At 35.9% G+C, this 23,086-nt stretch overlaps 1 protein-coding gene across 1 annotated transcript in view; it reads left to right on the forward strand.

The window, feature by feature from the left end:
- ACSL3 (acyl-CoA synthetase long chain family member 3) overlaps window positions 1-15,452 on the forward strand; it is a 67,504-nt gene extending 52,052 nt beyond the window's left edge. Inside the window, exons 9-15 of the mRNA XM_012741942.2 lie at window positions 699-838; window positions 3,943-4,115; window positions 6,110-6,184; window positions 7,527-7,718; window positions 9,072-9,186; window positions 10,442-10,599; window positions 14,704-15,452. Of these exons, the coding sequence (XP_012597396.1) occupies window positions 699-838; window positions 3,943-4,115; window positions 6,110-6,184; window positions 7,527-7,718; window positions 9,072-9,186; window positions 10,442-10,599; window positions 14,704-14,861 (1,011 nt within the window). The 3' untranslated portion in view covers window positions 14,862-15,452. The remainder of the gene's footprint in view (window positions 1-698; window positions 839-3,942; window positions 4,116-6,109; window positions 6,185-7,526; window positions 7,719-9,071; window positions 9,187-10,441; window positions 10,600-14,703) is intronic.
- Window positions 15,453-23,086: the final 7,634 nt, after the last annotated feature.

Raw genomic sequence — 23,086 nt, forward strand, 5'->3', positions numbered from 1 at the left:
CACTTGAGTGCTTACATCAAGCATAAACTACATAGTTATTCCAAAGTCAGATATAAATAAATGATCAGTAGTTTTAGAGTTTTTATAATTATAGTTTCCTAAGTAGTATCCTACTTTAAATTCTTAGTTCACTTAAAAATTACAAATAATTTAAAATTGTAGGAGAAAAATTACGTTAAATTGTGAAAGTATACTTCATAGTAATGGACCTAGCAAACAAAATGCAGTGCTGACAAGGACAATTTCCTGGATATAGCATTAAAAGACAACAGCCAAAGAAAACAAACCAAAAAATTCTTGTGTTCTTTTTGCGAGCGACAAATATGGTTCTCTATATCTTTATAAGATAAAGTTAGGAGATCTTAAAAAACCATTTTAAGTAGTTCATTTCATTTTTGAGTTTAATTTTTAGATCAGAATAAATATGATAAACAAAGTAATATAAAGAATCAATAATGGTATATTCCTAAGTTTTTTTTTCTTACTATTCTTATGAATATCTAGACATATCTCAGCCATTAAAACTTGCTTTTATAGAAACCTCATTTTAAACTAATTTTGCTTCTGTTTTAAAACTTTTACCCTGATAGAGTACATCTTTTAAAATGCCTTAATATTGATAGAAGTATTAATCTGTTAAGATTTGGATGTATAAGACAGCTGATATTAACTATATTAACTCATTTTTATACATCAAGGAAATCATGGATCGGATCTACAAAAATGTCATGAATAAAGTGAATGAAATGAGTAGTTTTCAACGAAATCTGTTTATTCTGGCCTATAATTACAAAATGGAACAGATCTCAAAAGGACGTAGTACTCCATTGTGTGACAGGTAAATAAAGACTCCCTTACTCCCTCCCCTTGATAATTTAATCATTTAGTTCATATTAATAGCCCAGTTAATTATAAGAAATAAATTTATTTTAAAAACTCAAAGGGACTCTTTAAAAATCCATCCTGCATAAGAATGTGAGCAATTTAAGAAATGCAATGTCATTTAAAAATTTTTTTTATTTATAATTTTGCTGTTATTTAATAGTGTGCTTATATCTTCTGTGGACACTTGGTTGAGAAATAGCTTCTCTTTGCTTTGGAATTTATTTCAGTATGAATATTAAACGGTAATCAAATACAATTAAATGTTTTGTATGTAAAGTTTTAAGTGACCACTTTTATTCCAGACCTGTAGTTTTGTAGTGTTAATGGAATACATAGATTTATGGTTTTGTTATAAAATAGTTTAGGAATTAGAAAATGAAAGTATGATATTCAAATTATTTGTTATGAGAATACTAATATAGTTTTCAGATGATTCATATCATTTAGAGCTTTATAATTTTTTTTTCCTGTCTTTCTTTGTTTGTCTCTTTAGTGTGATATACAGTCAGCTGTCCATATCTGTGTTCTGCATCTGAGGATTTAACCAACCTTGAATTGAAAATATTCAGGGGGAAAAACAATAAAAAGTAACAATAAAAATAATATAGTATAGTAACTTACATAGGATTTATTAGGTTGGTGCAAAAGTAGTTGCAGTTTCAGACTGTAAATTTTAAATCATTAAAACTAGGCTCAAACACATCTATTAATCAAAATAGGAACCATTATAGTCAACACATTTTTGCCAACAAGAAATAAGTTTGTTTATTCTGTAGCATGAAAATTGGTGCTTTGGGATTTGACGAACTCTTGGAAGACATTTTGTGCATCCTGCTGGTTGTGGAAGTGTTTTCCATGCAAAAAGTTGTTGAGATGCTTGAAGTGGTAGTTGGTTGATGAGAGGTCAGGTGAATATGGTGGATGAGGCAAAACTTTGTAGCCTGATTTTGTTCAACTTTTGAAGCGTTGGTTGTACAACGTGTGGTTGAGCATTGTGGAGAAGAGCTGGGATCTTTCTGTTGATCATTGCTGCTGCAGGCATTGCAGTTTGCAGGCATCTCATCGATTTGCTGAACATCTTAGATGTAATGGGTTTCAGAGTGCTGTAGTGGATCAGACTGGCAGCAGACCTCCAAACAGTGACCATGATCTCTTTTGGGTGCAACTTTGCCTTTGGGAAGTGCTTTGGAGATGGTGTCTCAGTCCAACCACTGAGCTGGTCTTCTCGAGTCTTATAAAATCCACTTTCCATTCTATGTCACAATCCTATCGAGAAATGGTTCATTGTTGCATGCAAGAAGAGAAGATGACACTTCAAAATGATGATTTTTTTTTAATTTTTAATCAGCTCACTTAGGGCTTTTTCACCTTTCCAATTTGCCAAACAACCAAATAGTCGACATTGAGTTCTTTGGCAACTTCTTGTGTAGTTGTAAGAGGATCGGTTTCGATGATTGCTCTCAATCAGTCATTGTCATCTTCTAATGGCCAGCCACTGCGCTCCTCATCTCCAAGGCTCTTGACTCCTTTGCAAAACTTCTTGAACCACCACTGCACTGTACGTTTGTTAGCAGTTCCTGAACCTAATGTGTTGATGTTGTTAGTTGTCTCTGCTGCCTTATGACCCATTTTGAACTGGAATAAGAAAATTGCTGGAATTTGCTTTGTGTCTAACATCATTTCTATAGTCTAAAATAAATATAAAATAGCAAGTAATATGTCATTAGCAAAAAAAAGTAAAGGGAGGAATGTGCATTAAATTGATATATATAACATAACCACATTTATTTAAGAATGTATTCCAGTATCAAACAGCAAATTTCAACAGTGCTAAAACCACAATTACTTTTGCACCAACCCTAATACATTGTATTAGGTGATATAAGTAATGTAGAGGTGATTTAAAGTATATGGGAGGATGTGTGTACATTACGTGCATATATGCAGTTTTATATAAGGGACTTGGGCATCCAAGGATTTTGGTATCTGCAGGACCAGATACTGAGGGATGACTAAATACTGGCTTTAGAAAGTCTGTTAATATTATTTATTTAAATGATCGCCATTTAGTTTTCACGGTTTTTGAATTTTTTGTTTGTTTTTAAAGAATCCTCTGCCTTTTTTGATCAAGGTAGTATGCAGTTTTTTTTTATTAGTGTATTGTTAGAAACATATCAATTAGATGTCTAAATTTTTTTTTTAATGCCTCATGGATAATTTATTAGTTTTTTTAAAACAAACGCTTCAAAGTTTGAATTAGTGAAACTTTAAAAACAGCTAGATTGATGATATAAATATGTACACATTTCTAATGAAGTAAGTTAAAGCAAAAAATAATTTGACTTCAATATAGATAGATACAGGATTATTTAGTATTAATACATAATATGTATTATATTAATGATATATATGGTATATAAATAATGATATAAAACTAATTGCTCTGGCCATAAGCAAAGGGTTTTCTATCATTATGCAAAATTAAACCTGATAGTTTTCTAATTCAAATACTAGTTGAAAAGTTCTGGGTTTTTTTTTTTTTTTTTGAGACAGTGTCTCTCTCACTCTGTTACCTGGGCTAGAGTACAGTGGCATCGTTGAGCTCACTGAAATCTCAAACTCCTGGGCTCAAGCAATTCTCTTGCCTCATCCTTCTGAGTAGCTGGGCTACAGGCAATGCACCACCATGCCTGCCTAATTTTTCTATTTTTTGTAGAAGTTTGGTCTGGCTCTTGCTCAGGCTGGTCTCGAACTCCTGACCTCAAGCAACCCTCCCACGTTGTCCTCCCAGAATGCTAGGATTATAGATATGAGCTACCGTGCCTGGCCTTGGAAAGTTCATAAGAGGAAACTATATATTTTTCATCTTGCTGAAATTCTAAAAATTAAGATTTAAGTAATGGGTCAAGAGAATCTTCCAGATGGGCTGTGAGACCTTGGATAAGTCGCTTAATCTGAAAATCTCACATATCAAAATTGGGAGATTAGTCTAAATGATTTGGAAAATCTCATTTAGTCTTAAAATTCTGTGATTCTCTATTTAATTTTTTTCTTTAGCTTTGTTTTCCGGAAAGTTCGAAGCTTGCTAGGTGGAAATATTCGGATTCTCTTGTGTGGCGGTGCTCCACTTTCTGCAACCACGCAGCGATTCATGAATATCTGTTTCTGCTGTCCTGTTGGTCAGGGATATGGACTTACTGAATCTGCTGGGGCTGGAACAATTACAGAAGGTTAGTGTTGTCCATGAAATGGAGCGTCCACCAGTGGCTGGGGTGCAACTCCAGGCACTTTTTGGTAGGAGCTTTTTCCTGCAGATATATAGGAGAAGAGTAATTAAGGTGTTTGTGTAGCAGAATAATGGTTAATTCTAGGTTCTGTGATTATTGATATTATAACAATTTTTAAGAGTGTATTAGGTGCATCTATGGTTAATAGTTCATCTAGAGTAGTTTTATATTAAACTATAATATGTAATATTAAAAGCTTTTAGTTTTATATTAAACTATAATATGTAATATTAAAAACTTTTAGTGTTCTAGAAAAGAAGCTTTAGTAACAAGCATTGACCATTTTGTATATGTTTATTTTCTCACATTAGTTTTTTTTAATGTAGAAAAAGTAAGGTGTCTTTGTCTAGTTGTATAGGTAAGTTTATGGGGATCTGGGAAAGTGTAGAGAGAAACTAGATTCAGGTCTAGAGAATATTATTACCAAAGTTATCATGGCAACATGGTTGAGGAGGGGATCCATCTCAGCCACCTGGTTTCCAGATGAATTACATAGTGCTTCCTGTGTCTCTTTTATAGAAGAAAGTTACTTTGCTTCCACAAGTAGATAAAGCTATGTATCCTTCTCCTACTCATATTTTGTAAATACTGATAGATACTAAACCTTTTAAGTGATCGTTTTTCCTTATTATTTTGAGTGCTTCTGTGTACCATTCTTATGCCAGATTTATTTTGCATTATTTTATTTTTCTGCTTTTCAGTTATGTTCTCTATATATTATATATTTTTCAAAGCTACTTCTAAGTCTTGTTTTGCAAGAAATAAGCAAGCTTAAATACATGCATGTGTGGTTTATTTCATCTGAGGATCCTTAATTTCTTCTATTTTTAAGATTCAAATTAAATGTGTGATTAATCAGTAACTGTTTTAAATAAAGGTCTTTGAAGTGTTCAATATTAGCCTTTCACTTTTGATATTTGAATGATGTTTGAAGAGGAAACATAATGCAGTAGTAATTCGTAATAGTGGAGGGTTCTTCCTTCAGATCCTTGAAAGCTAACAAGGATCTTACTCTCCAGCCTGGTTCTGAGCTATTACTGTATTAATTTTAGATAGGGTGTGATAGCACAAGCTGATGTGAGGGAGGCTGCAGAGATCTTTCTTTGAAATGGTTGTATGTGGGAAGATTGGAAAGGTATTTTTGTACTGCAAAGCTGTGAGGCATGATAAGAAAGTGGAATAGGCATAAACCATTGTGCTGCATCATCTTTTAAGGTGGGGACTACAGGCTGGGTGTGGTGGCTCACGCTTGTAATCCTGGCACTCTGGGGGGCCAAGGTGGAAGGATCGCTCAAGGTCAGGAGTTCAAAACCAGCCTGAGCAAGAGCGAGACCCTGTCTCTACTAAAAATAGAAAGAAATGAATTGGCCAACTAATATATATAGAAAAAATTAGCCGGGCATGGTGGCGCATGCCTGTAGTCCCAGCTACTCGGGAGGCTGAGGCAGAAGGATCGCTTGAGCCCAGGACTTTGAGGTTGCTGTGAGGTAGGTTGACACCATGGCACTCTAGCCTGGGCAACAGAGTGAGACTTTGTTTCAAAAAAAAAAAAAAAATGTAGGGACTACAAACTTATGAGTAGCTACTTAAATGAGTGAAGTGGCCCCGATGTAAGGAAGTGTGACGGGTGAGGATTCTAGGGGAACTGAACAGTTGTTGCTGTGTCTGAAATGTTGGCCTGTCATTACTGGAGAGTTCACATTTATATGTAAAATTTCCTGATTTTTTTTAATGGTAATAATTAATTCAGGTTTTAGAAAAACTCATTGTGAACCAAACAGTACAATTGTGCAGTTCACTAGTTTGTGACTTATTTTAAGGATTCTCTTAGGATATCTGAGCTTTGGGATGAATCATCATTTTTGGTAGTTTAGAAAAATGAAGCAGTTTATTAACTACTTTTCTCAAATCCTTTTTTTCCCTTGTTTATATCTTAGTGTGGGACTACAATACTGGCAGAGTGGGAGCACCATTAGTTTGCTGTGAAATCAAATTAAAGAACTGGGAGGAAGGTAAATTTAACCACATAGCATTTTTATAATTAATATTAAAATTTTGAAACTTTTTAAAATTAGAATTGTACTTCATGTCCTTTATCTTATTTCACAATATAAACAGCCAGAGTTCTCATTGTTGTTTTTTATAGTAGATGTTTTTTTATTTAGAACGACATGAATTGCATTTGTTTTATTCATTTCAATGATGGTTCTGAAGAATTAGAACCATTGTTGTTTTTGTTTTTATTTTGCCTATTATTTTATTATATACACGCAAATAAGACTTATGGCAAAAACTTGAGAAATGTGCTAAATGAATAATGTCGATAAGTTAGGAGTGATCATAACTTTGTTTTGTAAAAGCAAAATTAGACAATTTATTCTCTGAAGCTGAGGATTTTTACATGTTTTTCCTTTTCCCTGAGGGCTTTAACCTGGAATTATCACAGGGAAATTTTCCTTAAAAGTCCTTAAAAGTCTGTTGCTTATGCCATTTAAAATACTAGTCACTTTTTAAAAATTCATTTGATCCTATTAAAATTTACAAATTATCTATGAGTTTTGGGATGTACCTTTAAAGTAAAGATAAAGATTCTAAGACTCAAATGTCATTTTTCAATTATCTTTAGAAATGTTCAATAAGTTTATGCTTTTGGAGATTTGTTCTGTTGTTAAATGCATGTCTTAATACTTGTATCAGTTTATTACTATGATATTTAAAACTCTATAGAATATTTTAAACAATTTACCTCTGTAATATTTGTATTTATTGTATACAATGAGTGGAGGATGTTGCATTCTTTTTTTTTTTCCTGAGACAGGGTTTTTCCTCTCTCACCTAGGCTGAAGTGCAGTGGCGGGATTCATAGCTTCACTGCGGCCTTGAACTCCTGAGGTCAAGCGATCTTCCTGCCTCAGCCTTCTGCATAGCTGGGACTATAGACATATGCCACCATGTCCAGCTAATTTTTTAATTTTTTATGAGACAGGGTATTACTATGTTGCCCAGGCTAGTCTTGGGCTCCTGGCCTCAAGCAATCCTCTTGCCTCAGCGTCTCAAAGTGCTGGAATTATAGCCATGAACTACCATTCCTAGCCAGATGTTGTATTTTAAAGTGTGATTTTTTTCTTGAGGTAGTAGCTTAAAGGCATAAATGCTTATGGTTAAGCAACTGAAATTTTGCACCTGGTTTTAAATTGATAAACTTTGTTCATTCCTAGTGTCTGCCTTGCTTCCTTTGGGAAGCTCTAATTGGATTAAAATAAGATGTCCTTTTTTAGAAACTAATAGTTTCAAATTTTCATGTTGCATATAGGGATTAAAATATTGAATTAACTCAGAATTATTATTTATTAGGTGGATACTTTAATACGGATAAACCACACCCTAGGGGGGAAATTCTTATTGGTGGCCAAAATGTGACAATGGGATACTACAAAAATGAAGCAAAAACAAACGCTGATTTCTTTGAAGATGAAAATGGACAGAGGTGGCTCTGTACTGGAGATATTGGAGAATTTGATCCTGATGGTTGTTTAAAGATTATTGGTGAGCCATCTAATAATTTTTCTAAAGTGAACATTTCTTAAATAGTTTTATGCAAGAGGTACAATGTATTTAGAAAAGATGTTTAATAATGTAAGTATATCTTTATGTAATGTTGGTATGGGCTGTTGCATCAAACCTGGAATATAAAAATGTTTAATGTGGACTGTGGAATTTGAGTCTTGACATGTTATGAGGTCTCAAAAATGGTTCAATAACAGTGGTATTTTAAATTACACTTAGTTATTTGTTTCTTGCTTGTATTGGAAATACTCATTTTTGTGAATTTTTTGATGCCTAGAGATTATGGATGGGGCTCTCCTGTCCTTGCCTTGCCCAAGAGAATGATGGAAAGCCAGGCAGCTCAAATACTGTGACCTATATGGGATGAAAAATACCTTCCTCTTCTCCCCTTTTTTTCAGTTAACGACATTTCTACCCCGGTCATGCTACCTAGAAACCTGGGAAGAGGTGACTCTTCTCTTCAGTCAGCTCCTAAAGCTATTTCACATCCCACTGATTGAATTCATACTCTTCTCTTTTTCTCTGTCCCTCTTTGCAATGATTGTAGCTCAGGCCTGCACCTTCTGCCACTCTGTTGTGAAATTCCTCTCTGTTGCTGTGCTTGATGCCACTTAAACATACTCTCTCCCTTCTACTGTGTGATTACTAAACACTGTTTTTACTGGATCACTTTCTTACTGTAGACCTTTTAATGGCTCCTAGCTCAGTCCAGGGTGTCTCTGTTACATGACTGCTGTTCACCTCTCCACGTCCATCTTCAGTTGTTTCCCTCCTACTCTATGCCGCTGACATTTGAACCAACATGTTTCTAACCCTTGCCAGTGCTGTGCTGCTGCTTGGCTGCCTCTCACTCTTCCCTTAATGTGTAGCTCAGGGCTTTCTTGTAGGAATTCTTTCCAAATCTAGTTTGGAGAGTCTTAACCCTTAGCACTACCATATTGTATTGCGGTAGTATGTTTTTGCATTATACATCTCTCCAGATAGAATGTGAGCTTACAGATGGCATTGAGTATCTTCTTAACCTGCCTGGTATTAATGGATACTAGGATCATATTTACTCAGTAGCACATACCTGAAGCCCTGATGCCAGAGTCCCTTAAGCAGAAGCTAATTGTTTTTCTCTTAAGAGAATATATTTAATAGTACAAAAATCAGGGCCTAATTTTATTATGTACTTTTAATTTTAGCATAACAATTAATGCTTAATTTAATAAAGTTTTAAATAATCTGATAGCAAATTATGTAGGGAATGGCCAGTATTTATATGTGTTAAAGGTATTATTGATACTATTCTTCTCAATGTTTTCCTCTTCCCACCTTTGTTTTGCACAGATCGTAAAAAGGACCTTGTAAAACTACAAGCAGGAGAATATGTTTCTCTTGGGAAAGTAGAGGCAGCTTTGAAGAATCTTCCACTAATAGATAATATCTGTGCATATGCAAATAGGTAAGAAAGTGGAATTCATGCTACTTTTACTTAAAACATTTGGTGTGTCATAGGGATTTCTTCCCCGTATGGACATTGTTTGTAAAATTACTCCAAGAACTCATCCTTCTTTAATGTTATCACTGGGAACAGTCTCCTCCTCATTATAGCCATTAGCTAACTCATTCCTTGTAATGCTTCCCCTCATCATCTTTCTCTATATCCCTGTTTTCTACTTTATATCTTGCTGCAGTGTCCTGTGTGGCTGGGAGGTAAAGAAAATAAAATCTTCCTTCCTGCAGCTTTGGTATCCCTAGCTACCTGTCTCTCTGCATGGGATGCTTCACAGAACCCCTGCAGGGGAAAGGGGAGTAAAGAAATATCAGTGAGCAGTACACTGTTCAGTACTTCTCTGCTCTGAACTTGAGTCTACTTAGGACCCTGGGCAGGGTTATGGGCTCCCACCTTAAGCAGAGTTACACTGTGGCTTAATACATAGCATCTCTAGCCCATGATGCCACAGAGGCAGCTGAGAACCTGTTTACAGCAATTGACGATTATTGAAAATCTTGTATCAGAAAAACCAATTTAAAAACAGGCTTTTGGGTACAGCCCAAGTTAAAAATGAACTACATTGATTTATAAATGATTCTGCCCTTCAATTAGCCATTTAGTATTTTCCTTAGTGATGTTATGGTTTTGGATTATACTTACATGATGGTGACCAGAACTATCCTTCTCTTCCTGTGCAGCTGCCATTTTTTAAGTTATTGTTTTATAGTCTTTAAAAAAAATATCTGTCTTCATTGGGCATACTCAGTGTTCCTCTATAAACAAGTTCTTGTGGTAACAAAAGCAAAAATGAATATAATCAGATTATTTTGATTCTTTAGTTTTTAATTATATTTTAGTTTTATTTAATTCATGTTGCCATGAATTACTGATTTTTTTAAAGATGAATTTTGTAATATTCGTAAGTTTCTTTTAAAACATGTATACATGGCACTGTTCATAATAGTTATGTTTTTTTGAAATTTATCATGGAATGGGAGATTGAGGTTTATTTAACGATGGACTCTGCCAAAGCACTAGAGCATACTATGTGTGAATCAGACAGCAAAACTAGCTGTTGCATGATATAAGTATGCTAGTACCAAATGTGGCACGTGTTTTTTAAAAATAGTCAAGAGTTAATTACTGTCGTTGTAATCAGTAACTGTAGTTAACATAGTATACCATTTCCTTCCTTATCTAAGTTGTCCTTTGTATATTTCAGTTATCATTCTTATGTCATTGGATTTGTTGTGCCAAATCAAAAGGAGCTAACAGAGCTAGCTCGAAAGAAAGGACTTGAAGGGACTTGGGAGGAGCTGTGTAACAGTTGTGAAATGGAAAATGAGGTACTTAAAGTACTTTCTGAAGCTGCTATTTCAGGTGAGTGTTCTGTTAAACTGATTCTAAGAACTGAGATGGGAAGAGAGTAGTTACATCCATTTAACCTGTTACAAGGCTTAGAGCACAACACTTTGTGCTCAGAAACCGTTTCTACCACTGGTAGATGGAAGGATACATATTTAACCAGTTCCCCAGTCAAGCCCCCCTCTCTAGGAAACACAGATCATCTGCTCCCACCAAACTGACTTACATGTATATTGAATGGTCTCATCTCTGCAGCTTTTGTTTTCTGGGTTGGCCCTTTCTCTCCTTATCTCAGCTGTTCCTGCTCAGTTTCCTGGTACAGTAGCCCTCAATGAACCATCCAGAACTCATTTTGGAACTTTATACAATGTTAGGGTACAGGTACTTGATTGTACTAATGTCCTATACCTGTTTTTTCTTTTGGTTCAAGACTAGTTTAATAATATAGCTTTAATAAAAACAGCTATGTTTTTTGATTTGTCAGTATTAAGTATAATACAAGCATACATTTTTATTCTACTTCGGTATGTCATATAAGGTTATGAAAAATGTAAATTTACATTTTAAGCAAATGTAAAAAAAGATGCTTTCTTTGTGGTTACCAATGCAATTAGATAAAACATCTTGAAGTTTTAACAATGTTTTAAACTGACACCAGCTTAACTTCCATCTCATATAAAAACTCTACTTGACATTCCTGCCCCTTCCATTGTTATCGATGACACCAATCACCTTTTTTATTGTATATCCATTAACATAGATTTATAATTACTTTTTATGCCTTTGTTTTTTAAATTCCATACCTGATTTAAATGTGATTTATGCATCTACATTACATTACTTCAGAGCTGTGTATTTTCCTATTTGTTAAACTTTACCCCAAGGAGTTTTGCAGTTTTTTATGGTTTTATGTTACTGTTTATTGTCCTTTTGTTTCAACTTGAAGGACTCCCTTCAACCTTTTTTGTAGGGCAGGTCTAGTAATGATAAACTCCCTCAACTTTTGTTTGTCAGGGAAAGTCTTAATAGGTTATAGTATTCTTGGTTGGCTGTATGTGTGTGTGTGTATTTTCTTTTCGTATTTGGAATGTATCATCCCTCTCCTTTGTAACCTTTAGGCTTCCTGCTGATAGTTCAGTGGGGGCTCTTTTGTATGTGATGACTCATTTTTCTCTTGCTGCTTTCAAGATTATTTTGTGGCTTTTGTCAGCTTGATTATGAATATATCTTGGTGTGGTTCTGTTTAGATTTATCCTAGTGGAGCTCTTTGAGCTTTTTAAATTTGTACTTCCATTTCCCTCCTCAGATATAGGAAGTTTTTGGCCATTATTTCTTCAAATAGGCTATCTGCCCTTTTCTCTTTCTTTTCCTTCTGGAACTCCTATAATAAATGTTTTTTTTCACTTGATAGTGTCCCATAGATTTCTTAGGCTCTTTTCATTTTTCTTGATTTTTTTTTTCTTTTTACTCTTCTATCTTAGTAATTTCAAGAGTCCTATCTTTGAGTTCACAGATCCCCTCCTTCACCTGCTCAAGTAACTTGTTTTGAATTCTTTGGTAATTCATATATCTCCATTTTTTGGGGATTGGTTTCTGGAGATTTGATCTTTTTGACAGACCATGTTTTTCTATTTCATTATTATGTCTTAATTTTTGTTGGGACTTTAGCATTTGGACAATCATCTACCTTTCTCAGTCTTTGTGGTCTGGTTTTGTATTGGGAATTCTTTCTCCAATCAGCGCTGCTAGATTCTGGCGCCATTTCAAGCCTTTTCTGGGGTTGTATGGTCTGGGTCTGTGGGTATAATATAATTGAAGAGGTTTGCCAGTTTCAACTCAGAAACTTGCCCTGGTGCCTGTGATACTGTGGCCTCACTGGTGATGAAATAAGCTATGGCACTGGCGTGCCACCTAGTGTCTATTTGTGATATTGTAGCCTCTGGTATATTTTGTCACCTTTGTCCTTGACAGACTCCAATGTGGTGCCCTATTCCTTTCAGTGCATTAAATTCAGGCTAGATAGAAACCAGTCTCTCACACCCCAGAAGTCAGAACATTACATCTCTGTTCCTCTTCTTTTCTTTTCCAAGGGGTAATCAGAAGTCTGGGTTTTCTTCCCTATTACTCTGCACTGTGCTGAGGGGAGGGGCTCTAGCAAGCGAATGCTGCATATTTTTCTACCAGACTTTGATGCAATTGGTTTCATACTGTCCTGGAGTGCAGGAACCTCTTAACTGGTTTCCAAACTTCTTACACAGCCAATAAATAGGTCTGTATATTTGTTAAATCTGTGTCTCTGTGGGGGAAGGAGGGACTGGGTTTTCCTTTACTGACATCTGCTTCTCAGCACATTTCTTTTTTATGCTGTTATGGTGAGGTGTTCACCTGTGTTTTCTTTTTAGATTGCATGCTGCTTGAGAGCAGCAACTATTTGTTCCTTTTTGTATTTTTTTTTTTTTTTTTTTTTGAGACAGAGTCTCACTTTGTTGCACAGGCTAGAGTGAGTGCCGTGGCGTCAGCCTAGCTCACAGCAACCTCAAACTCCTGGGCTCAAGCAATCCTTCTGCCTCAGCCTCCCGAGTAGCTGGGACTACAGGCATGTGCCACCATGCCCGGCTAATTTTATATATATATATATTAGTTGGCCAATTAATTTCTTTCTATTTATAGTAAAGATGGGGTCTTGCTCTTGCTCAGGCTGGTTTCGAACTCCTGACCTCGAGCAATCCGCCCGCCTCGGCCTCCCAGAGTGCTAGGATTACAGGCTTGAGCCACCGCGCCCGGCCTCCTTTTTGTATTTTTTAAGAATGTATATAGTATGGCACTTTACACTTAGTCATTTTTTTCAGTAAGTATTTGTTGAATGAATACTTGAAAAGTAAGTCAGTCCTACTAAGGGCATACGCTTTTACAAAAGTACATCTTCCTCTTAACATCTCCCAGATGCTTTCCTTTCCTCCCTTCCTCCCTCCATTTGTCTTAATAGGAATCTACTGGCAGTGTGTTAGGAACACAATAGTGAGCAAGAATCCTATCTCCACATAGCTTACAGCTTACAGTCTTTAATGACAAGATTCTCTTTAAACTTTATGATTTTTTAAATTTCTGAAATAATTATACTCTTTATAATAAATTCAAGGAAAACAAATAGGGGTAAAGGAAAAAGCAAAATTTTCTCTTTTACTTTCTCCTAGATCCCTGTCCTTAGAAGTGCATGGTTTTCAGCTCCGTGTGTATTTTCCTCGTCCTGTACATCTAGATGTATTTAAATTTATCTAGCCTGTGCTGTAACTTTTTTTTTTTTTTTTTACCTATCAATATACAGTTATGCATTGCATAACAACATTTCGGTCAATGACGGACTTCATATGTGACAGTGGGCCCATAAGATTATAATACCAGATTCTTACACTACCTTTTATATGCTTAGATATGTTTAGATACACAAATACCGTTGTGTTGCAATTGCCTACAGTATTCAGCAGAGTAATATTCTGTACAGGTTTGTAGTGCACGAGCAATAGGCTATACCCTCCCTACAGCCTAGGTGTGTAGTGGGCTATCCCATTTAGGTTTTTGTAAGTTCACTGTGATGTTCACATGACGACGAAATCACCAAACAATGCAGAATATATCTTTTCTCGACTGACCTCATGGTGCAATGGTAGCACGTCTGACTCCAGGATATATCTTTTCTCTTTAAGCATTGCATGACTATATTAGATACCTGTATAAATCTAACTCACTTTAATGACAAAAGTTTATCCCATTTTATACCTATATTGTATTTAACTCATTCTGCTATTGGTGGGGATTTGTTAAATAGTTTTTTGCTATTGAATACATGAGAATACATCTTTTTTTACTTATGCTAGTATTTTTGAGGGATAGATTGCTTATTTATTATTTAAAAATGCTAATCTCTGTATTCCAATTTTAGTACATGTGCTGCTGAAGCGAGCATGAGGAATAGATTGCTTAGAAATGAAATTTATGGACCTTTTGTTGGTTGTGCATTTTGAATAGGTACTCAGAGACTGGGAAAGTTACACTATTTATTCACTGTATACTTTTAATGCCTTTGCTTTTTTTTTTTTTTTTTTCTTTTAATAATTTTAGCAAGTCTGGAAAAGTTTGAAATTCCAGTAAAAATTCGTTTGAGCCCTGAACCATGGACCCCTGAAACTGGTCTGGTGACAGATGCCTTCAAGTTGAAACGCAAAGAGCTTAAAACACATTACCAGGCGGACATTGAGCGAATGTATGGAAGAAAGTAATTATTCTCTTTTGGCATCTGTTTGCTACAGTGAGCTCAGATCAAATAGGAACATACTTGAAATGCCTGTCTCAAACTGTGGGGCACACTCCATTCCTCATATTAAATCTAAAATGTTATTTCTCATAACATCACCATTTTTAACTGACAGGATTAGTAAAATATTAAGACAGCAAACTTGTGTCTGTCTCTTCTTTCTTTTTCTCCTCCTCCAATTTTCTTTACCACCTATGACTGTACTTGTCAGTATGAGAATTTTTCCGAATCATATTGGGGAAACAGTGATTTTAAAACCTCAAGTTTTTAAACATGATTTATATGTTCTGTATAATGTTCAGTTTGTAACTTTTTAAAGTTTGGATGTATAGAGGGATAAATAGGAAATATAAGAATTGGTTATTTGGGGGGCTTTTTTACTTAACTGTATTTAAAAATACAAGGGTATTAATGTGAAATTATGTAAATTTCAAATGCTTATGAATCAAATCATTGTTGAACAAAAGATTTGTTGCTGTGTAATTACTGTCTTGTATGCATTTGAGAGAAATAAATATACCCGTACTTATGTTTTAAGAAATTGAGATCTTGTGAATATATGCCTGTCAGTGTCTTCTTTATATATTTATTTTTTATTAGGAAAAAAATGAAGTTTGGTTGGTGCTGCATGAAACAAAATAGGAGTAGAGGGTTTTATGGTTTAATAGTAACAGAGATAAACACAGCAAGTGTAGCACCCGTTGATAATTAGTCTCCAGTAGCTTACTATCAAAATGTTCAGTGTCTTCTATTTAGCTGTTGAAACTAGGAATATATCTAAATTAAATGGAAGCAATTCTGAAACTTAGGGTAGAATTTAAAAAACAAAAGTTAGAAAGTTATTCTTTATTTCATTGACCATGTATACACTGCATTGTCTATATTTATGAACACAGTCATGAAAAATTCTACTCCAAGATATTATTCTACTTTTAGTCTAGATATTTAATCATATATATCATTTCAAAATTAGGATTTTTTTTTTTAATAGTTTACACTGAGGGGATGGTGTGTGTATGAGTAAGTGAGAGAGAAGGATTGTCAAGGGTGGTAGCTTATTAAAAAAGCACCTTATTCTTTCTGTCGTAATCTTTCTACACAATGTGTTTGATACTGACTTTCTCACTAAGATACATGAGAATTTAATTAACTTTACAATGGGGTGAGTTAAGATTTAATTTGTGGGTTTTTATGTCAGTGTAGGAGTTATTTGTGATTCAAAAACATTGTATGATACATAGTCTTTTCATATGTATTGCTCGTCTTTTGTTAATTCTGGATTATCAAGAGTAATATTGCTCCAATTAAGATGTGCTCAAATCAGGACTTAAAAAATCATAGGCACCACATTTTTTCATGTCAGACTAGTTATTTTCTTGATTCTCAGTTACTTTAGGCATCAAAAGGCATCATTCATATATATAAAAAGATGCAGACATAAGTCTGGGTAAGATAGTGGGATGCTGAGAGGAGCCAGGACCGTGTAGGTTTTGGTCACATCACAAACATATCTGGAGACATTGCAATGTAGTGTTTATTTTGTGTTCATCTTTTCTTGAATTCTTGTATATTTGTATTATGTTTAAATGCTTTTCTCTTGTCATAGTTTAAATTTTAATAATAGTTGAGATAACTGCCAAAAAGAAATAGAAATATGAAAGAAAGTAAATGGAACTTCTCCATATCAAGATGCTGTGATTTAAAAATTAAATCAGGGTAGGTGGAGAGAATTTGTTTCTGATGCTTTGTCTTTACAATAATTATTTGCTTTCAAATGATCAAACAAAGGTATTTAGAAAGAAAAGCTTTATTGCTCCACAGGAGAGATACTGATAATTGTGACTTGAAATAATGTCAGATGAATATGTAGCTTATCACCGGTTCAGAGTAAAAGTTGCTGCTTTTCCAGAAACATCTAATGAGGCTGGTTTAACCTATATCTAGTTCCCTTTGCTTCTCACATGATAAAAGTTTACAATTCCTTTCAGTCCTAAAATAGCAGATGCCGGTATCAAATGCCACAGTAGAACATGAAATTAAATAAGTAGAGTCCCATTTCAAACAAATTTCTCTCTAAGCCAAAAAAATCTTGAGCGAATAACAAAAACACCTTTAATACTGCTTTCAAGAAGAAAAAATTGAAGGAAACCATGCAACAATTACTAATAATTCTGTTATATAAGAAATACTGGTTTGTTTAACAAGATATTTGGGGAGGACACTTTTAAGGAATTTCAAAGTAAATTACTAAATCTAATATGCATATCTGAAAATAGGATGTGGATCCTAACAGAATGGTTCCTAAGAACCAGGTATATGAAGAATTCTTAAACATTTCATACTACAGCAAGTTTAGCAGTTTATAGCACATAGACTGTGGTCACCTCCATTCCTCCTTCCACTCCTTCCATCCACCCACCCTCCGATATTTATCTTAGCTTAAAGGTCATTAAGAAGTTTTTGCTGACACAACAAAACTGAAAGTGGTATCTACTTTCTAAATACTGCTTTGCTTTTAAATAGCGGAGTTTATATCCACGATGTTCTCTAAAGCTTGTAATTTTTTCAGCAATATTTAAAAATAGACTAACCCGGAATAACTTTTTGTTTGCCACTAAAATACTCAAGACTTTACAGTTTTTAAATAATAAGTCCCTATGCTACAACTTTAACAAATTTTTAAAAATCTCTGTGGGTTCCTTTTTTAGTAAGAATTATGTACATCTGTGATGTTCTAAAGGGGATCCACTTTTCAACAGTGTACGTATTGGGCCACACTGAAATGTAATGCATCCTTTCTACATGTAAAATTGGTTATTTACTGTGAGTTCGTTTCCAATGTATTCTTGGTTATTGCTGTTTTCTGCTTGAAAATGTGTGCATCATAAAGAAGCTACATAGCTACATGGTATGGACTATTTTTTTGTAACTGGACATGAAAGTTTGAAAAATAAAGATATGTAAAAAAGTTTCTCATATTAAAACTAATGGTTTTTTGTTGTTGTTTTTAAAGAAGATCTCTCCTCATAAAAATTAAACCTTAATTGACATTCCTGAAATTTGTATTGAAAAAGTAGTTTGAGGAATTTTCTTCCCTGTCCCTGCCCTAGCCATCTATTTGAAGGGAATTTTTTTATTCTAGAAACTGTTACTAATCTCTTTGATTTCCTACCATTCTTGTATTCGAACTTTGCCCTAATCCTTTCTGAATTTCCTCGTTTTTCATTCCTCCCTTTTGGTTTTGACTGCACAGAAGGCTGTGCTGTCAGCATTTGAAGGGCAGTGCTGATAAAATTTTCTACACTTAAAATATTCACTGAAGGTCAGTTAAAATTTGACATCAAAATTCGTGGATGAGAATCTGCATCGTAGCAGCAGTAAAATATACAAATTCTTTGCTAACATTTAATCCAATGACTGTGGAAAGAAAAGTTTTATCATACCGTGGTATCTCAGAAACTAACCTCTCCCTGCCTTTGCCAGTCAGTGTTTGTTTCTGGCAAAGCTGGGTGTATGTAACTTTATACTAACTTACACTTTTATAGAAAGTATGTCTTTGTATGCAGTCCTGTAACTAACAAAACCAGGTATTTATTTTTACATAAACATCTGGCAGCTTCTGTGTGTTTTGCCTTAACTTAAACCAATAATTGCGCCTTATTTCTCTTTATTGAATTTGGTCAGATTATTCTTTTATTAAACATTGGTAGCTTAATATTTCTACCACACCACATAAGTGAGTTAGCATGAGGCAGGTCTATATTGTCATGGAAAGGTTTTTATGACACAACATAAAATCAGGTTATATACAGATATATAGCCTGATTTTAGTAATAAAATACATTTTCTTCAAGCTGACAAAATACTCTGATTCCCTTCTGATTGGTCCACATGCAAGCATGAAGGCTGCAAGAGCCTGTCCATATCAGAATCACTTTCGTAAACCAAGTGCCTTAATGTGGAGCATGCGTGTCCCCCGGAGTAGGCGTCCAGTAACTGCTTTTGAGTGAATTAAAATGTTAAAATTATAATGCACATTTGTGTCAGCAAAGCCTTCCCCATTCGTGCACTTAGTGATCCCTTTAAGTTACGTTGCCTTTGAGTGGGATTCAATTGATTCAGAAGCAACTTCTCCTGTCTGGTGATTCCTTTTTAGATTAGCTCTCAGTTCTGTGTGAAGAAAGGTTATTCTCCTGTGTGACCTTTTGGTTATTCTATAAAAGGGGATCTCAGCGTGAAGATTTTTCTGCACAGATTACTTTTATAAAAACAGTTTCTCTTTAGTATGAATTTTTTGATGTTGAAAGTTTTTCCGTATTTAGTGCGTTTACAGGTTTCCAATCTGGAATGTGTCCTCTTATGTTGAGAGGGACGAGATGTTAATACACCTACAGATGAGCTACACCGTCTGCCTTCGCAGGGCTCTTGCCAGCGCGAGTTCCTTCACGTTCAGTCAGGGGCAAGCTACGCGTAAAGATGTCTCCGCATTGACCACGTTTGTGGAGTTTCTCCAGTGTGAATTCTTTGCTGTTAACTAAAGGGTGTGTCATGGCTCAAAATTTTCCCACTTTCTTCACATTCATAGGTGGTTGTTTTTGCTGTTATTTATTTTTTTAAACTTGTATGAACTCTCACATGCTGAGAAGATTTTAGGGACTTCAGATACTTTATCAATACTATATGATCGTAGGATTTCTTAGCTGTACGATTTTTCATATGTTGATTAAAGTAGCAGTTCTGAAACCTTTTGGTCTCAGGACTCCTTTATGCTCTGAGAGAAATTGACAAAAGTATTGAGGACCCCAGAAAACTTTTGTTTATGTGCCTTACATCTATTGATGTTTTAAATGCCACAAACTTTTTTTTTCTTTCTGAAGAGTCTGTACTACCCCGTGAAACATGTAGCATGTAAGTCACTCACTTTGATTTTTCTTAATGATCATAGTCATACTAAGAAAAAAAGGTGCGAGAGGCAGAGGATGGAGGTTCACAGGGAGGGTGTGTACCACTCCCAACTTCCCATGCAGAAAAAAAATTCATAGCTGTTAGAAGACACAGCTGTGAAAGATTTGTTCTATGATAAATGCAAAGTTCTGTAGTCTTCACCAAAATACTTCAATTAAAAACCTACCGCTGTGTCGTCTAAATAACTCTATGCTCCAGCTTTCAAAGCTTTTGTGTATAAAAGCCTATTACAGCCCCAGTACTCTTTGTAGCCTTGCCACTTTGTCAATGCTCATGGCCATATTCTTTCTGGGCCTTGTCATCTCTCAGAGTACCTAGAATGAATCTGAGAACAAGAGTATGTTGAAGACTAAAGGTCTGAGTGAGATCGAAGAATACCTTTAATGGGAAGCCAGGAAGGACAGGGGGTTCAGGCCAGGTGGGAAAGGAAGGGGGGCGCATGGGAAGGGGTCCTGTATAAAATATCTGGCTCTGACAACCCAGCAATGTGCTGCGCCTCTAGCACTATGTCTGGTGATGAGAGAGACAGACCTCGTGGTCCATCAGCCTCCCCGCCCCACCGTGGGGCTGCTCTCCCCTTGACTTCAGGGGACCCCAGGGCACGAAGACTCCCGTGTTCTTAGAATGGAGTTTTGCTAACTTTGGCTTAGAGTGGGCAACATAATGACCCTGTTCTTGAGACTCCAGCCATTCTGGCTATTTCTTTTTTTTTTTTTTTTTTTTGAGACAGAGTCTGGCTTTGTTGCCCAGGCTAGTGTGAGTGCTGTGGCGTCAGCCTAGCTCACAGCAACCTCAAACTCCTGGGCTCGAGCGATCCTCCTGCCTCAGCCTCCCGAGTAGCTGGGACTACAGGCATGCGCCACCATGCCCGGCTAATTATTTATATATATATATATCAGTTGGCCAATTAATTTCTTTCTATTTATAGTAGAGATGGGGTCTCGCTCTTGCTCAGGCTGGTTTTGAACTCCTGATCTTGAGCAATCCGCCCGCCTCGGCCTCCCAGAGAGCTAGGATTACAGGCGTGAGCCACCGCGCCCGGCCCAGATTTTTAAAAAAATGTACAAATAGGGTATAATCTACAATGGGCAGGAATCATGTTTTAACCTTCATTTATTGTATGGCAACTAGCCCAATATCTTTTATGTGGTCGGTACTTAATTAATGTTTATCACTGGAGTTGGCTTCTACATGTAAGCTCTACCACTGCTCTTAGTGTTTCACGTTTTTGGCTGTCCTCACAAACGTGATTTCTCATAGGACTGACTCAAACATCCAGAGAGCCATTTGTATCTCTATTTTATGGCCTTTCATATTTTCAGTCTTGACTATGCACTTCTGCAGGATCTGGAAAAGATGAGAAAATAGAGTAAGTGCCCTATGCGGAGACATTCATATTCTGTAACTTGTCTTCAAAGGTATAGTCCTCTTGGCTTACTTTCCTTCTAGCTAAAAAACATAACTTGGGCATTTCATTGTCCCTTTTCTGTTTGTTTGCTGGGGAAAATAGGTTATTTCCTCTTGTAATTTCCAGAGTTCTCTGCAAATTACAAGGGACATTCTTTCCGTCCTTCCCTGTGGCCGTGAGCACGTGGATGTGCACATCTGCACGTGTCTCTCCCACCCCTCCACCACCACCACGCATACTCTAGTATACTCCGGACATTTTTCTGTTCAAAAGTAAACCAAACTGGTGATTTCAGCTCGTCCAAATAAAAACCACCCAACAGAGCAGCGTGACATGGTCCTTAAGTCCCATAGGTCACATTTTTGGCAAATAGCTGTGTCCCGTAACTGTCATTCCCATGATGTCTAGCTTACTCATCAGCTAATGCGTGACATTTTCTTGGCCTTGGAATGTTCCATCTCAATTAAAACTGGAAGAAATAAAGCCAATCTTCCACACTGTAAATGGAAAAGAAAAAAGTACAACACGGAGACTTCTCTCATCGAGCTACAGAAGAAAAGCTGCCTGCCCCGCTGAGGTCTGGTGGGGGTGAGAGCTGGTCCAGGGTGGCATCGGCTCAGGGGGAAGCTGGAGAATTCTCTTCTGCTTTGTAAGGTGTATTTGGGAGAATTGATTATAATGTTTTTTTCTTTTTGTGCTTCAATAATCAATAAACTACCCCAATTAACTCACCACATCTACCCAACATACTTTTTGCACAAGTAAATTTTAATAAATATACAGTTCAACAAATTTAGAATTAGAAAATATTTAATTTTTTTTTTTTTTTTTTTTGAGACAGAGTCTCACTCTTTGCCCTGGGTGGAGTGCTGTGGTGTCAGCCTAGCTCAGAGCAACCTCAAACTCCTGGGTTCAGGCAATCCTCCTCCTGCCTCAGCCTCCTGAGTAGCTGGGACTACAGGCATGCGCCACCATGCCCCGCTAATTTTTTCTATATATTTTTAGTTGGCCAATTAATTTCTTTCTATTTTTAGTAGAGATGGGGTCTCGCTCTTGCTCAGGCTGGTTTTGAACTCCTGACCATGAGCGATCCTCCCGCCTTGGCCTCCCAGAGTGCTAGGATTACAGGCGTGAGGCACCACGCCCAGCCTAGATAATATATTAACAGTAGGAGAAACACTGATTTTTTTTTTTTTAGGGCTAAGAATGACATGACTTTGAATAGTAACTCAGCACTATTTTCCATCTATCTATTATTTATCTATTGATCTATTTATTATTGTGGAACATAAAATTTACCATTTTAATCTTTTTTAAATGTACAATTCAGTGGCATTCAGTACATTCACAATGTTGTGTGACCATCTCCACAATCCATTTCCAGAGTTTTTCATCATCTCAAAGTTAAACTCTGCACTCATTAAACACTAACTCACCATTCCTTCCTCCCTATAGATCCTAGTAACCTCTGTTCTACTTTTTGTCTCTGTGCAACGAATTTGCCTTTTCTAAGTACCTTAGTGGAATCATACAATATTTGTCCTTCTGTGTCTGGCTTATCTCACTTAGCATGGATATTTCCAAGATTCATCCATGTGGTAGCATGTATCAGAATGTCTTTTGTTTGTTTGTTTGTTTGTTTGTTTTAGAGACTAGAGGCTTTGCTTTGTTGCCCAGGCTGGAGTGCAGTGCATACTTCTTTCAAAGAACTCATCCGCTAATCACAAATCATGGTTCTATTTCTGCATCTTTTCTCAGGCAGCCTCTGGTGGCTGTAGTTGCTATGGCTTGAAGGTTTTGAGAGTGATAGAATCTCT

The sequence above is a fragment of the Microcebus murinus genome, chromosome 8, assembly GCF_040939455.1.
Source record: "Microcebus murinus isolate Inina chromosome 8, M.murinus_Inina_mat1.0, whole genome shotgun sequence".
Classification (NCBI taxonomy): Eukaryota; Metazoa; Chordata; class Mammalia; order Primates; family Cheirogaleidae; genus Microcebus; species Microcebus murinus.